The sequence below is a fragment of the Camelina sativa genome, chromosome 8, assembly GCF_030686135.1.
Source record: "Camelina sativa cultivar CO46 ecotype springtype chromosome 8, ASM3068613v1".
Taxonomy (NCBI): Eukaryota; Viridiplantae; Streptophyta; class Magnoliopsida; order Brassicales; family Brassicaceae; genus Camelina; species Camelina sativa.
Window position 1 is genome coordinate 24,022,528 of NC_141887.1, and position 11,084 is coordinate 24,033,611.

An 11,084-nucleotide genomic window follows, 5' to 3' on the forward strand; every position below is an offset into this window, starting at 1 on the left:
TAAGTAAGCATACACATTAAACCGGGATGTAAACTTCTTTGCTACTACTCTATTGGTTAATATTAATACTATTATTCATATATCCTTCTCGAAAGTACAACTTCAGTAACTTCTTCAAATGTGACGAGGAGTTTTCTAATGTTATCCACTGCTTAAGTTAGAGGTTAGAGCAAAGGTCAAACTAAGATTGTTCCTGCACAGCTGTTGTCAGTATCGCTTGAATCAAATTGTAAAACTGCCTTTGTATAGTCTAGTTTACATATTGTAAGCACTACCCATCATTGAATGCTACAAATTTTTAGATTGTTGTAAAAAATTTGTATTTCAAGTCTAAAAAATGTTGATACTTTTAGAGATGGTGGTTCTATTGTAAAATACTAAAATTTGATTGGTAATAAATAGCACTATGATAACCCTGATAGATTAAAGTCATTAAACTGAGCATGGTTTTATACTAAGAGCATCTAAGTTAAAAAAAGAGTTTTACTTTAAGACTAGGCCTAAGTAAATTAATAGTTAACCAATCTGACATCATGTGTGAACTGTGTATTCCATAAATGATTAGATCCATGAATTATATCACACAGACTACATGTGGATGATCAGTAATCTAATTATGATTAAGGGCAACTAATTTATATTAGTGAGCTACAACAGTAGGCTCACATGGGTGCAAGCTCAACTTTATTAATGGTCTCACATGGACATTGTCTCCTTCGATTCCGTTGTCTTTTCATACTCTTGTCTTCCACTTGCGCACGGTTTATATATATCAAAAGCTTCATTCTTTCGATTTAGATCACTCATAGTGAACCAAATCTCAAACCTTTTCTTCCCTTCTCTCTCTCTTCTCATGGCTCTCCGATTACCATCTAAGGTCTTAAAACATATCCTCTCCTTCATTGATTCCAACGAGGACCGTAACTCTGTTTCTTTGGTCTGCAAGTCATGGTTCGAAACAGAGCGTAAAACTAGGAAACGTGTCTTCGTCGGAAACTGTTACGCGGTGAGTCCTGCTGCTGTTGCACGACGGTTCCCGGAGATGAGATCTCTGACTTTGAAAGGGAAGCCACACTTCGCCGACTATAACTTGGTTCCTGATGGTTGGGGTGGTTATGCTTGCCCATGGGTTGAAGCCATGGCGGCTAAAAGCCCCTCCCTTGAAGAGATAAGGTTGAAGAGGATGGTGGTGACTGATGAGTGCTTAGAAAGGATTGCAGCTTCGTTTAAGGATTTCAAAGTCCTTGTGTTGACTTCATGTGAAGGTTTCTCCACTGATGGTATCGCTGCTATTGCATCAACTTGCAGGTTCTGTTCTAACTTCTAAGTTCTAACAAAGAAAAAAAAATACTCTGTTTTTGTAAGTTACACCTCATAGTAACTTTGGTTTTTTTTTTTTTTTTTTTTTGTTATTTTGTGATTTACGAAACAGAAACTTGAGAGTGTTGGAACTACGAGAGTGCATCGTTGAAGATCTAGGAGGAGATTGGCTTAGTTATTTCCCAGAGACTTCAACTTCTCTGGTCTCTCTTGACTTCTCTTGTTTAGACTCTGAGGTTAAAATCTCGGACTTAGAGCGTCTCGTGAGCAGATCTCCAAACCTGAAGTCTCTGAAGTTGAATCCAGCTGTAACTCTTGATGGTCTCGTTAGCATACTTCGTCGTGCTCCACAGCTGACTGAGCTCGGCACAGGTTCTTTCGCGGCTGAACTGAAACCAGAAGCGTTTACAAAGTTATCAAAAGCTTTTTCAAACTGTAAGCAGCTTCAGAGCTTATCTGGTCTTTGGGATGTTCTCCCTGAATATCTTCCAGCTCTTTATTCTGTATGTCCTGGTCTTACCTCGTTGAACTTGAGCTATGCTACTGTCCGGATGCCTGATCTTGTTGAGCTTCTTAGGCGATGCTCGAAACTGCAGAAGCTATGGGTGAGAGTATTTGCATTTTTCAAGTCTCTTTTGAGTATCCCATTTATATATGTGGGTTCTTTACTAATGAGACATCTTTTGCAGGTGATGGACTTGATTGAGGACAAAGGTCTTGAAGCTGTTGCCTCCTACTGTAAGGAACTTCGAGAACTGAGGGTGTTTCCATCTGAGCCAGATCTTGATGCAACCAACATACCTGTGACGGAACAAGGCCTGGTCTATGTGTCTAAAGGCTGTCGAAAGCTTGAGTCTGTTCTCTACTTCTGTGTCCAGTTCACAAACGCAGCTTTGATTACTATAGCAAGAAAACGTCCGAATCTCAAGTGCTTCCGTCTCTGTGTGATAGAGCCATTTGCTCCTGATTACAAAACAAATGAGCCACTTGATAAAGGATTCAAAGCCATAGCTGAGGGATGCAAGGATCTTCGACGGCTCTCAGTCTCTGGTCTCCTCTCTGACAAGGCCTTTAAATACATTGGGAAACATGCCAAGAAGGTTAGGATGCTATCAATAGCATTCGCTGGGGACAGTGATCTGATGCTCCATCACTTGTTGTCAGGCTGTGAGAGTTTAAAGAAGCTTGAGATAAGAGATTGCCCTTTTGGCGACACTGCACTACTGGAGAACGCTGCCAAACTAGAGACCATGCGATCCCTTTGGATGTCGTCGTGCTTTGTAAGTTTTGGTGCTTGCAAGCTTCTGAGTCAGAAAATGCCAAGGCTCAATGTCGAAGTCATTGATGAACATCCTCCAAAGACAAGACCTGAGAGCTCTCCAGTTGAAAGGATATACATATATAGAACAGTCGCCGGACCGAGGATGGATACGCCTGAATTTGTGTGGACGCTACACAAGAATCCTGAGATTGGAGTTTCAAAATTAGCCATAAAGTAAACTTGCTGCTTCAGTCATCTTTTTTTGTCCTTTCCATCTTGAGCTTTTTTGCAGACATTGTTGTGGGAGATTCACCTCCCATTTGTTCTCTTTTATATTGTTTTCACTAAGATGTTAGCATATCAGTGTTAGAAGCATTTCGTAGCTTGTACTCTGTTAAAACAAAACCTTGTGTTTGTATTAAGTTTGGAATAAAGGTTCTCACTTCATAAGATTGTAAGTAAACAGCAAAATTCATGAGCTAAACAGTAAGGCCTAGCCAAAAAAAACTACAAATGTTGCCTCAAAGCATCTCTATAAAGTGACAAACACCAGTGTAATATAAGGTCAGTATCTGAAATGAAAACAAGGCTTGTGCTTCGAGCTTCCACAACACCAGCAACTGCAAAGAACTGGAAGGTTGTTCATCTGCACTGTATCTACCTACACTAGTCATACGCTTCAATCGATTCCAGCAGATTTCTTGATGGAATCAAGAAGATGCTCTATTCTGTACTTCATTACAGGCTGACCATGTCGAGTCTTTCTCATCATTTTCCCCTTAGCAACTTTCCTCCTCGAGTCAGCCTCTTCTTTAGCTTCCTTCTTCGCCTGAAACATCGCCTTTCTCTCCATCCTTGCTTTCTCCATCTCTTCTTTCGTCTGTTTGTATACATCCTCTAAACCGATTCTCTTATTAGATTTAACCTTCTGCTTATCATCATCATCACCACCATCATTATCATCTACCTTACTACTCTCTCCAATCTCACTCTTATCATGAACGTTCTGCTGCTTCATCGACTTCCTAAACTTGCTCACATACTTTGCATTCTTATAGAACTCTTTTTGCTTTTCTAAGAAAAGAAGAATACACAAGAGGGCAGAGTTAAAGAACAGAGCAAAAGTAAACTCATTCAATCTTAGTTCTATAGCCTAGTCTGATTCTCACAACGCTTTGTAGCATCCTAATCCAAGTTACAATTAAAAAAAGGAAGCATATTTCGAATTGGGTAGAAGAGAAGGAATCACTTACTGATCAAAGCAGGGTTATAGCCATTTTTATTCGATTTCATGTTAGCAAAAGTTTGGAGAGAAAGACCACCGCCTCCCAGTCTCTTCATGTTCTTCCTCCTCTTCGTCTCCGCCGACTTGGTGCGATCAGTAGTCTCATGTTCATCTCTTTGGTGAAATTTCTTCATTGTTCGCCGGGATTCTTCAATCTATGAAACTCCTCCACAAGCCGATTTCTCGATTTGATCGAGTTGCCAGAGAAAGGGGGAAGGACGTACGAAACCCTAATTGTAATTTGCGGCGACTCTGAAGTTTGAGAAGTGGGAATTGCACACTTTATTAAAATTGCTACTATACTCCTTATACTTTTTATCTTTTTGACAGATAACCACTGTAGATACTTATAATTACGAAAAAGCACCACACTACTAGACGACATCAAACATTTTTAAAGAAACTAATTTAAAATCGAGAAAATATTGAACAGAAACTAACGAATCAATAAAGTATTGTTTATCGTTGTATTATTTTGTAATCTAGTAATTAATACAAGTGAGTACTTTGAATAACGAAAAAACGAATAGGTTAATGCATGAAATTTCGAAGAATACCTTGTATAAACTTCTTGTTACCAATTCAAAGTTCTAACGAATACATATTTTTACGTAAAATGGTTAGAAATCAGAAGAAACATTGGATGATTTTGTTCCATTTATAAAACTTGTATACAAAAATATATCTTTTTCATATATAGTGAAACCAACTCTAATTTCGAAAGGAAAAGAAAAAAAAATTGCATTGATACCATAACAACAGCAGTTCGGATTATAATAGGAATATAAACACAAATTCTGAATGAAGTTGTATAGTGAATCTCTTATTTCAAAGTGATAATAGTTTTATGCCACGACAACATTTATCCTTTTATCCGTTCAAATATTATTTGGAGTATATATGTAAATTTTATATGAGTTTGTATAGTGTATCCTTAGTTTCACAATGATAAAAGTTTGTATGCTATTACGTTATTACTATTTAGATTTTATGGGTATATACGTAAATTTCATACGATTCTGTGTGTCAAAATCCTAATTTCATAATCACAAAAACTTTTACGCCGTCTAAACATCAACGGTTAAGATTATATTAAGGATATATACATAAATTTTTTATGAATTTGTTTATGGTTTTGTATTCAAATAAATAAATCATGCCCTCTCATTTGTATGCAATTTACTAAACAAAAATCCTTTGAAAAAATAAGTGACCCTTTTACATTGTTCTACAACTAAAAAACACCACTTTTAAACCACAAAAGACAGATAAGTGACATAGGTCTACGGAGAAGAAAATGAGTGATACAACACCATATAAATCTCTACTAGCACTGAGAGTTACGGTGCAAATCTCAAAGTACGAGTGAAGACGATGGAGGGGACAGCAAAATGGTGGTGGATTGGTGAAAATCACAACACATCAAATTCATCTCATTGGCTTACCTCTACTCTCTCTGGTAACCAAGTCACTTCTCTCATTTTGGTTTGCTTTGTACGTAACTTTATACATATATTGTTAGTTATGAACTTTGTTGTTGGTAATTAACATGTGATAGAGCTTGATGCAAAGACGAAGAAAGTGATGAGAGTGATTGATGAGGTTGATGATGAAGCCGATTCCTTTGTGAAACGAGCTAAGATTTATCACGAGAAAAAGCCAGAACTCGTTGCCATGATCCAAGATTTGTACCGTTCGCACCGCTCGCACCGCTCCTTGGCGCAGAAGCATGATCTCTTGATCAAAACCTCTTCTCTGAATCCGAGTGAAGAAACGGAATCTGAAGTGGATGATGGTGAAGAAGACCAAATTGTTGTATTTGGCGATGATGATGGTGAGACAATGAATGAGACGATCAAGGAAGAGTTAGTGAGACTGGGAGAAGAAAACAGAGTCTACAAAGAGAAGAGAGAAGTGGCTTGGCTGTTTGCAGATTTATTTAAGGTTCCTTTTGCTTCCGTTGCTATTGGGAAATATTTTGTTCTCTTCTTTTGCGCTTTTGTTTACCATTTTCTTTGTATTCTATGATTCTATCGTAGATTTTTGTATATCATGCATCATTGTGTATTGTTTGTACCGGGGATTACACAGTTTAAACAAATAAAGATTTTGTGGGAAAGAGCAAGCAAGTTCTTTTATTAATCGGGAAAAACGTGAGATCGTCAGTTAAAACAAGTCGAGATAGAGCTTGTTAGTTCACAAGCGAACTAGCAAGCTTAAAGTGACGAACTGAAAACAAGAATGAATTATACGAAAGACAATAGCAGTTTTCGATGCAAATTATTGCTCTGTAGGTATTGTCTGCGAGTCAGGATGATCTTTCCAATAAATGTCTTGAACTATTTATAGTTGAGTGTAGAGTTAGGGCACTCTAGGATTTCTGCGCGAAATCCCGAGATTATTCTCTGCGGAGTGTTAATGGACTTTCTCTCAATTTTGTCGGGTCGAAAACACAATTAACAAGTTTTGTTGGGCCGAGTGGCATATTGGACGCAGCCCATATCCAACATGTATGAACGAGGCTCATAAGGCCTTTATATTACATTCTTTTGATTATAAAATAAAATGAACCAAGATATTTCGTATTATCTATCTCAACTCTTTGGAGTCACACGTGAATAAACAATGTATGTTTCTCAAAATTCAAGGATTAGGCATTTAGCATTCACAGCAAATTAGCAACTGAAATTTTAATTGATGAATGTGTACACCGTCTATGATCCTATAGCCTCATCTAATGAGGTTCGCAGAAACTTAGCAAACTATAATTGGTTTCTTGATTCAAAGTTTTTGAAACACTGTATTTGATATATTACTAGAATGGAGCAAATCTCATCATGCATAATCTCTCTCACGTATAAGGAAGTTATATCTAGTCAAACAAATTTATAATCTTAAAAGATCATCTTCTCATATTTGGGAGATTAATAATTCTGTCCATTATTTTTCAGTCTTGCTGCATCACTTTGTTTTGACTCTAGTCTTGATCCAAAAGTCTTCACTCTTCATATGCTTACTTTTAAGTTCATCTTCATACCTGGAAATTGGAATCAATAATAAGGAAGATTAATAAGGAAGACACTCAAAATAAACAGATCTGGAATCCATTTGAGTTCATGAAGCTCAAAGGTAGGTTTCTTGTTAAGAGTTTGATCCAACCTTAAATATTCTCACTGTATCATCAACACATAGAGTAACACATAATTTATCAGTTAATGTGTGTGCCTAGTTATACAACCTCTTTTTATATTGGTTTTTTTATTTCAATTTTTTAACAGTAAAACGTCGTCGTATAAAGATAGCCACGTCACTACGCAGCGCGTTTCAATGTAAACAATGACGTCATCATCTTATCTTCCTCGGCTCAATTCAATCGCAGCCACACCAAATTGAGAGCCTTTTTGAGATAATCAGCAAAGTGTGAAGTGATCAGACTGTGAAACGAAGAATGAGCTCATGGGTTTGCTCTTACGTGACTCGAAACGTCGTAATCGCCGATTATTCACATCCCAAACACCTTGATTTCCCGGCGACGGTTCAGAGAAGCTCCGTCAGCTTTCCGGTAACATATTCCCCGAAATTTCCGTCTTTGAAACTCCAAAAGTCTCAATCGTCTTCGTCTTCGAGTCATGAAGTTGAAGAAGACCCGGAAGCAGTCGTACAAGCCCTCACTATTCCGGACGAGTGGTTGCTCCCTTCTAGGGCCATTGAGGTGTTTTTCTCACTTACTTCCATCAGACGTCTATTTCAAGCAATTGAATTTTATGTGTTTTTCAATTTCAAACCTCCCCTAACATTGCTTACTCGAATGCTGATTTAGGGCTTCTCTGTTTCTCGTTAAAAAGTTGCTTGCTTGATTGTTGATATTAGCCTATTAGGTTCTCTGTTTTTCTCATTAAGTTGTGTAGTATCTTAATATGGTAATGATTCGTTGGATTGCTGATCTTGAAATGTATTTGATTAGGAATCTGAGTGGTTGAGAGTCACTTTGCACAAATGGTTGGATGATGAGTATTGCCCTGAGCCAACCAATGTGGAGATCAGTGAAGTAGCTGCAAAGTCTTACTACAATTCATTGCTAGAGAAAGAAACTGACGTGGGCGACATTTTGATGAAGATGGCTCAAGATTTAACCTCTATTTCATATAAAGAAAGCTTCCATGGAGCTTTCACATCCGCGAATGCAGCTATTAATTTGATTGTTGACAGAGTAGAAACCGGCATACTCTAATCTAGTATAGTTTAGTTTAGTTCCTTTAAAGGGTTCAAGAACAGTGTCTTTTGTATATTATGGATTTGAGTTTTGCTATTTCACTTGATCAGGTGCAGGGAAATCTAAAGTCTTTACAGTTGTGAATCCTCCATCTACCACTAGATTATGCCCATTTACATACTTTGAATCATCTGATGCGAGGTAAACCGCTGCATTAGCTACGTCGGTCGGTTCACAAACCTCTCCGTCTAACACTCCTGTGCTCTGCACTATTTGGATCAGCCTTGAGTCATCAACACCGGGGTAAATCTGTCGCATCTCATCCATCACGAATGATGTTGTGATTGCAAAAGGAGAAATGCAGTTTACCCTGATCCTGTGCTTGCATAGTTCTGAAGCTGTTGATCTCACGATCCCGATAACAGCTGATTTTGAGACGCTGTAAGTATGTTGTGCTAAACCGCCCATCATCCCCGTGACACTCCCTGCACAAATGATGGATCCAGTATTACGCGGGATCATCACACGAGCAGCATGTTTGATTCCTGCAATGACTCCACGGACATTTGTGTTGATTACCTACAGAACATTATAAAAATCAGATAAAACTTACAACTGCTCCCAGACTCATCCTTTCAAATGTTCTTATAGATCAGTACCTTGTCGAAAACATTGAGATCAAGATCCACGATACTAGGAGGCGTTTTGCAGGGGATACCAGCATTGTTGTACATTATGTCGAGCTTTGTATGGAGCGAGACAGCGAAATCAACTGCGTTAGCAATGTCTGATTCTTTGGTCACATCGCACTGGACATAAGCTGCATGTGGACCAAGTTCTTGTGCGGTTTCTTTCCCGAACTGCGGTTGGATATCGGCAATGATAACTTTGGCTCCATGGCTGATGAATTTTCCGGCTGTTGCTTTGCCAATACCACTTGCTCCTCCTGTAATGAGGGCTACTTTGCCTTCTAACTTCCTTTTACATCAAAAATTATAGATGAGCGCCTTTGTATTAGATAAGACTTCTCATATTTATAAAATCTATAATGTGATAATTTTTAAGTACAGAACTTAAAAAATTTAGTGGCTTTAGAAGATAATTTTTTGTCGCACGTTTTATTTTTTCTGTTCCTTCTTTTTCTGATAACACATTTGGCATTTCTTAGTGGTAGAAAGAGTAAAAGCTTTTTCTAACTTGAAGATAAGATTCGTCGAAGAAGACAAATCAAAGCAACCAACTTGTAATATCAAATTATTCCATATTTGTCATTAACACATAGACGTATAAATATAAAACACAATATGGCATTTGTTTAAATCGTTTATCCCAACTTATATAAAAAAATGAAAGAAACAAAATACAAAATTTTATTCATGCATATTAAATTGTATGGAGTTTTTGCAAAATGCTAAATGTTATATAGAAAGGAAGGAAAAACAAAATATTTCAAATGTTAATATATTTTGCCTGAATTAAATATCATATTTTCTTCAATACATGGACTTAAAAAGGGCATAAACTTTTTTCTCTTTTCAACTTTCTCAAAAAGTATTTAATATTAGTTTAGATTCTACAAAATTCAGACTTTGATTTACTAATTTTATAGTGATTAAAGAGAGTGGAATTAAGATGGGACTTGCCTTGAATTTGAACAAGATGATGCGGATGAGGAGATTCCTTTGTTAAGGAAGTTCTTGCTCACATTCCTGAACAATGCGTTTTTCCTATATCAGATACATAAAAAGAAAAGTTAGAACATAAGAGTGTTCATTGTTAAATCTGCAGAAAATGAAGAAGCATAGAGAAGGATCTTGACCCAATCTGAAACATGCTTGTGTATTGCTCCGAGAGATAGATCGGTCCTTGTCGTTTTCTAACTTCGAATTTCTCGTCTTTGAAGGTAAGGGTCCCTATGTTTGCATCTTAAATAGATATACAGGGTAGACAAAAAGGTGTGGTCTTTAGAGAGAGAGAATCTAATGGGGCTGTGATTGAACCAGAAGCTTACTAGCTAGCATGCAAAGTGTTTTTGTAAAATCTGATCTTTTTAAAAAAAAAGAAAAAATAATGAAGACAAAAAGGAACATAGAAAGTTAAGCATGTGGTGATTTGTTCCCAAAACAAGATTGCTATAGCCTGATAGGCTGAATGTATTCTTCAATATAAAATCTAAAATATGTTACATCATAATAATTGATTGATGTTTCCATAATATATTTTTCTGATAAACCCTGATTGTTAGATTAGATGAAATATTTTAGTTTACAACCTATAAAAAAAGTTTATGGGGACGTCAAAAGAGTTTTTGAAAACCTCTAATGCCTTGTTGTGGTGGCATGTGTTGGTGCTTATTATGAGCTGTCTATTAATGTATAATATTAACACGTATTCACCTTATATACAACGTACCTACCAATACCACTCTTCATATGCCGACAGGAAGCTAATACCTATCATTATGATATGTATTATCCAGTACACAAATGTTATTATTCAGATCAGAGACATTAATTTGCTTACGACGACCAATTTGTTACCTAATGGGTTGTTCCACGTACGTAATAAGACGTGTACGTATCTTTTTGTTGGTAAGACCTAAATTGTGTTGCCAAATCTTTGACATATATGTTCTTTAAATTGTGACATTCTTTAATGTTTTTTTTACATGAAGATTCTTCGCCCAATCACATATAAAAGAGTAGAAAAGTAACAAAGTTTCTACTAATTGTAACATGTAGTATGAGGTGTCGAATAACTTAGCTAGTTTCGTTTCCTTCTAGAAAAGAAGCCATAATATATATATATATATTCCTCCTTTTTTGCTGAAATATAGCCATATAGGTGAATTAAAAGATTAAAGGGAGAAGAATACAGTCGAAGAAATATGAAAAGTAAGGCAAAAAGCAAAAGAAAAAAGGATGGGGCGTTCCGAGAATTGAACTCGGGACCTCTCGCACCCTAAGCGAGAATCATACCACTAGACCAAACGCCCATTTTTGATA

General features: G+C 36.9%; 4 protein-coding genes, 1 non-coding gene and 1 pseudogene across 8 annotated transcripts; 3 read left to right on the top strand and 3 right to left on the bottom strand.

Annotated features, from left to right (window-relative positions):
* The first annotated feature begins 664 nt into the window (after positions 1-664).
* Positions 665-3,031, top strand: LOC104707770 (GRR1-like protein 1). The gene is made up of 3 exons (XM_087462665.1): positions 665-1,308; positions 1,433-1,925; positions 2,010-3,031. Exons 1-3 carry the CDS (start codon positions 701-703, stop codon positions 2,817-2,819), a joined length of 1,911 nt encoding a protein of 636 aa, XP_087318791.1. The 5' UTR covers positions 665-700; the 3' UTR covers positions 2,820-3,031.
* LOC104707769 (uncharacterized) lies at positions 2,976-4,153 on the bottom strand. Its single transcript, XM_010424190.3, has 2 exons — positions 3,835-4,153; positions 2,976-3,655 (listed from the first exon to the last, which is right to left on the bottom strand). The coding sequence occupies exons 1-2, from the start codon at positions 3,998-4,000 to the stop codon at positions 3,261-3,263; spliced, it is 561 nt and encodes a 186-aa protein (XP_010422492.1). The 5' UTR covers positions 4,001-4,153; the 3' UTR covers positions 2,976-3,260.
* A 1,087-nt stretch (positions 4,154-5,240) lies between these two features.
* Positions 5,241-5,894, top strand: LOC109125975 (protein NETWORKED 3B pseudogene; annotated as a pseudogene).
* Positions 5,895-7,197: 1,303 nt separating this feature from the next.
* LOC104707772 (uncharacterized) lies at positions 7,198-8,223 on the top strand. The gene is made up of 2 exons (XM_010424193.3): positions 7,198-7,578; positions 7,831-8,223. The coding sequence occupies exons 1-2, from the start codon at positions 7,315-7,317 to the stop codon at positions 8,095-8,097; spliced, it is 531 nt and encodes a 176-aa protein (XP_010422495.1). The 5' UTR covers positions 7,198-7,314; the 3' UTR covers positions 8,098-8,223.
* On the bottom strand, positions 8,146-10,449 carry LOC104707771 (zerumbone synthase-like). Of its 4 annotated transcripts, none has more exons than XM_010424191.3 (4): positions 9,899-10,449; positions 9,723-9,806; positions 8,739-9,057; positions 8,146-8,658 (listed from the first exon to the last, which is right to left on the bottom strand). In XM_010424191.3, exons 1-4 carry the CDS (start codon positions 9,910-9,912, stop codon positions 8,173-8,175), a joined length of 903 nt encoding a protein of 300 aa, XP_010422493.2. In that variant the 5' UTR covers positions 9,913-10,449; the 3' UTR covers positions 8,146-8,172. The 4 variants fall into 4 exon arrangements, with proteins under 4 accessions (XP_010422493.2, XP_087318082.1, XP_087318080.1 ...); XM_087461956.1 differs by having other exon boundaries at positions 8,798-9,057; positions 9,899-10,148; XM_087461954.1 differs by having other exon boundaries at positions 8,739-9,053; positions 9,719-9,806; positions 9,899-10,147.
* A 553-nt stretch (positions 10,450-11,002) lies between these two features.
* On the bottom strand, positions 11,003-11,074 carry TRNAP-AGG (transfer RNA proline (anticodon AGG)). The gene has a single exon. It is a non-coding gene; the product is annotated as a tRNA-Pro (tRNA).
* Between the last annotated feature and the right edge of the window lie 10 nt (positions 11,075-11,084).

Excerpts from the sequence above, each read along its gene's own strand:
- LOC104707772 (XM_010424193.3), top strand. The coding sequence starts at position 7,315 with ATGAGCTCATGGGTTTGCTCTTACGTGACTCGAAACGTCGTAATCGCC. Across the intron at positions 7,579-7,830 it reads TCCCTTCTAGGGCCATTGAG|GAATCTGAGTGGTTGAGAGT; the intron begins GTGTTTTTCTCA and ends GTATTTGATTAG.
- LOC104707769 (XM_010424190.3), bottom strand. The coding sequence starts at position 4,000 with ATGAAGAAATTTCACCAAAGAGATGAACATGAGACTACTGATCGCACC. Across the intron at positions 3,656-3,834 it reads CTATAACCCTGCTTTGATCA|AAAAGCAAAAAGAGTTCTAT; the intron begins GTAAGTGATTCC and ends TTCTTTTCTTAG.
- LOC104707771 (XM_010424191.3), bottom strand. Across the intron at positions 9,058-9,722 it reads TCATCTTGTTCAAATTCAAG|GAAGTTAGAAGGCAAAGTAG; the intron begins GCAAGTCCCATC and ends TTGATGTAAAAG. Across the intron at positions 8,659-8,738 it reads ATCTCAATGTTTTCGACAAG|GTAATCAACACAAATGTCCG; the intron begins GTACTGATCTAT and ends AATGTTCTGTAG.
- LOC104707770 (XM_087462665.1), top strand. The coding sequence starts at position 701 with ATGGACATTGTCTCCTTCGATTCCGTTGTCTTTTCATACTCTTGTCTT. Across the intron at positions 1,309-1,432 it reads GCTATTGCATCAACTTGCAG|AAACTTGAGAGTGTTGGAAC; the intron begins GTTCTGTTCTAA and ends TTTACGAAACAG. Across the intron at positions 1,926-2,009 it reads CGAAACTGCAGAAGCTATGG|GTGATGGACTTGATTGAGGA; the intron begins GTGAGAGTATTT and ends CATCTTTTGCAG.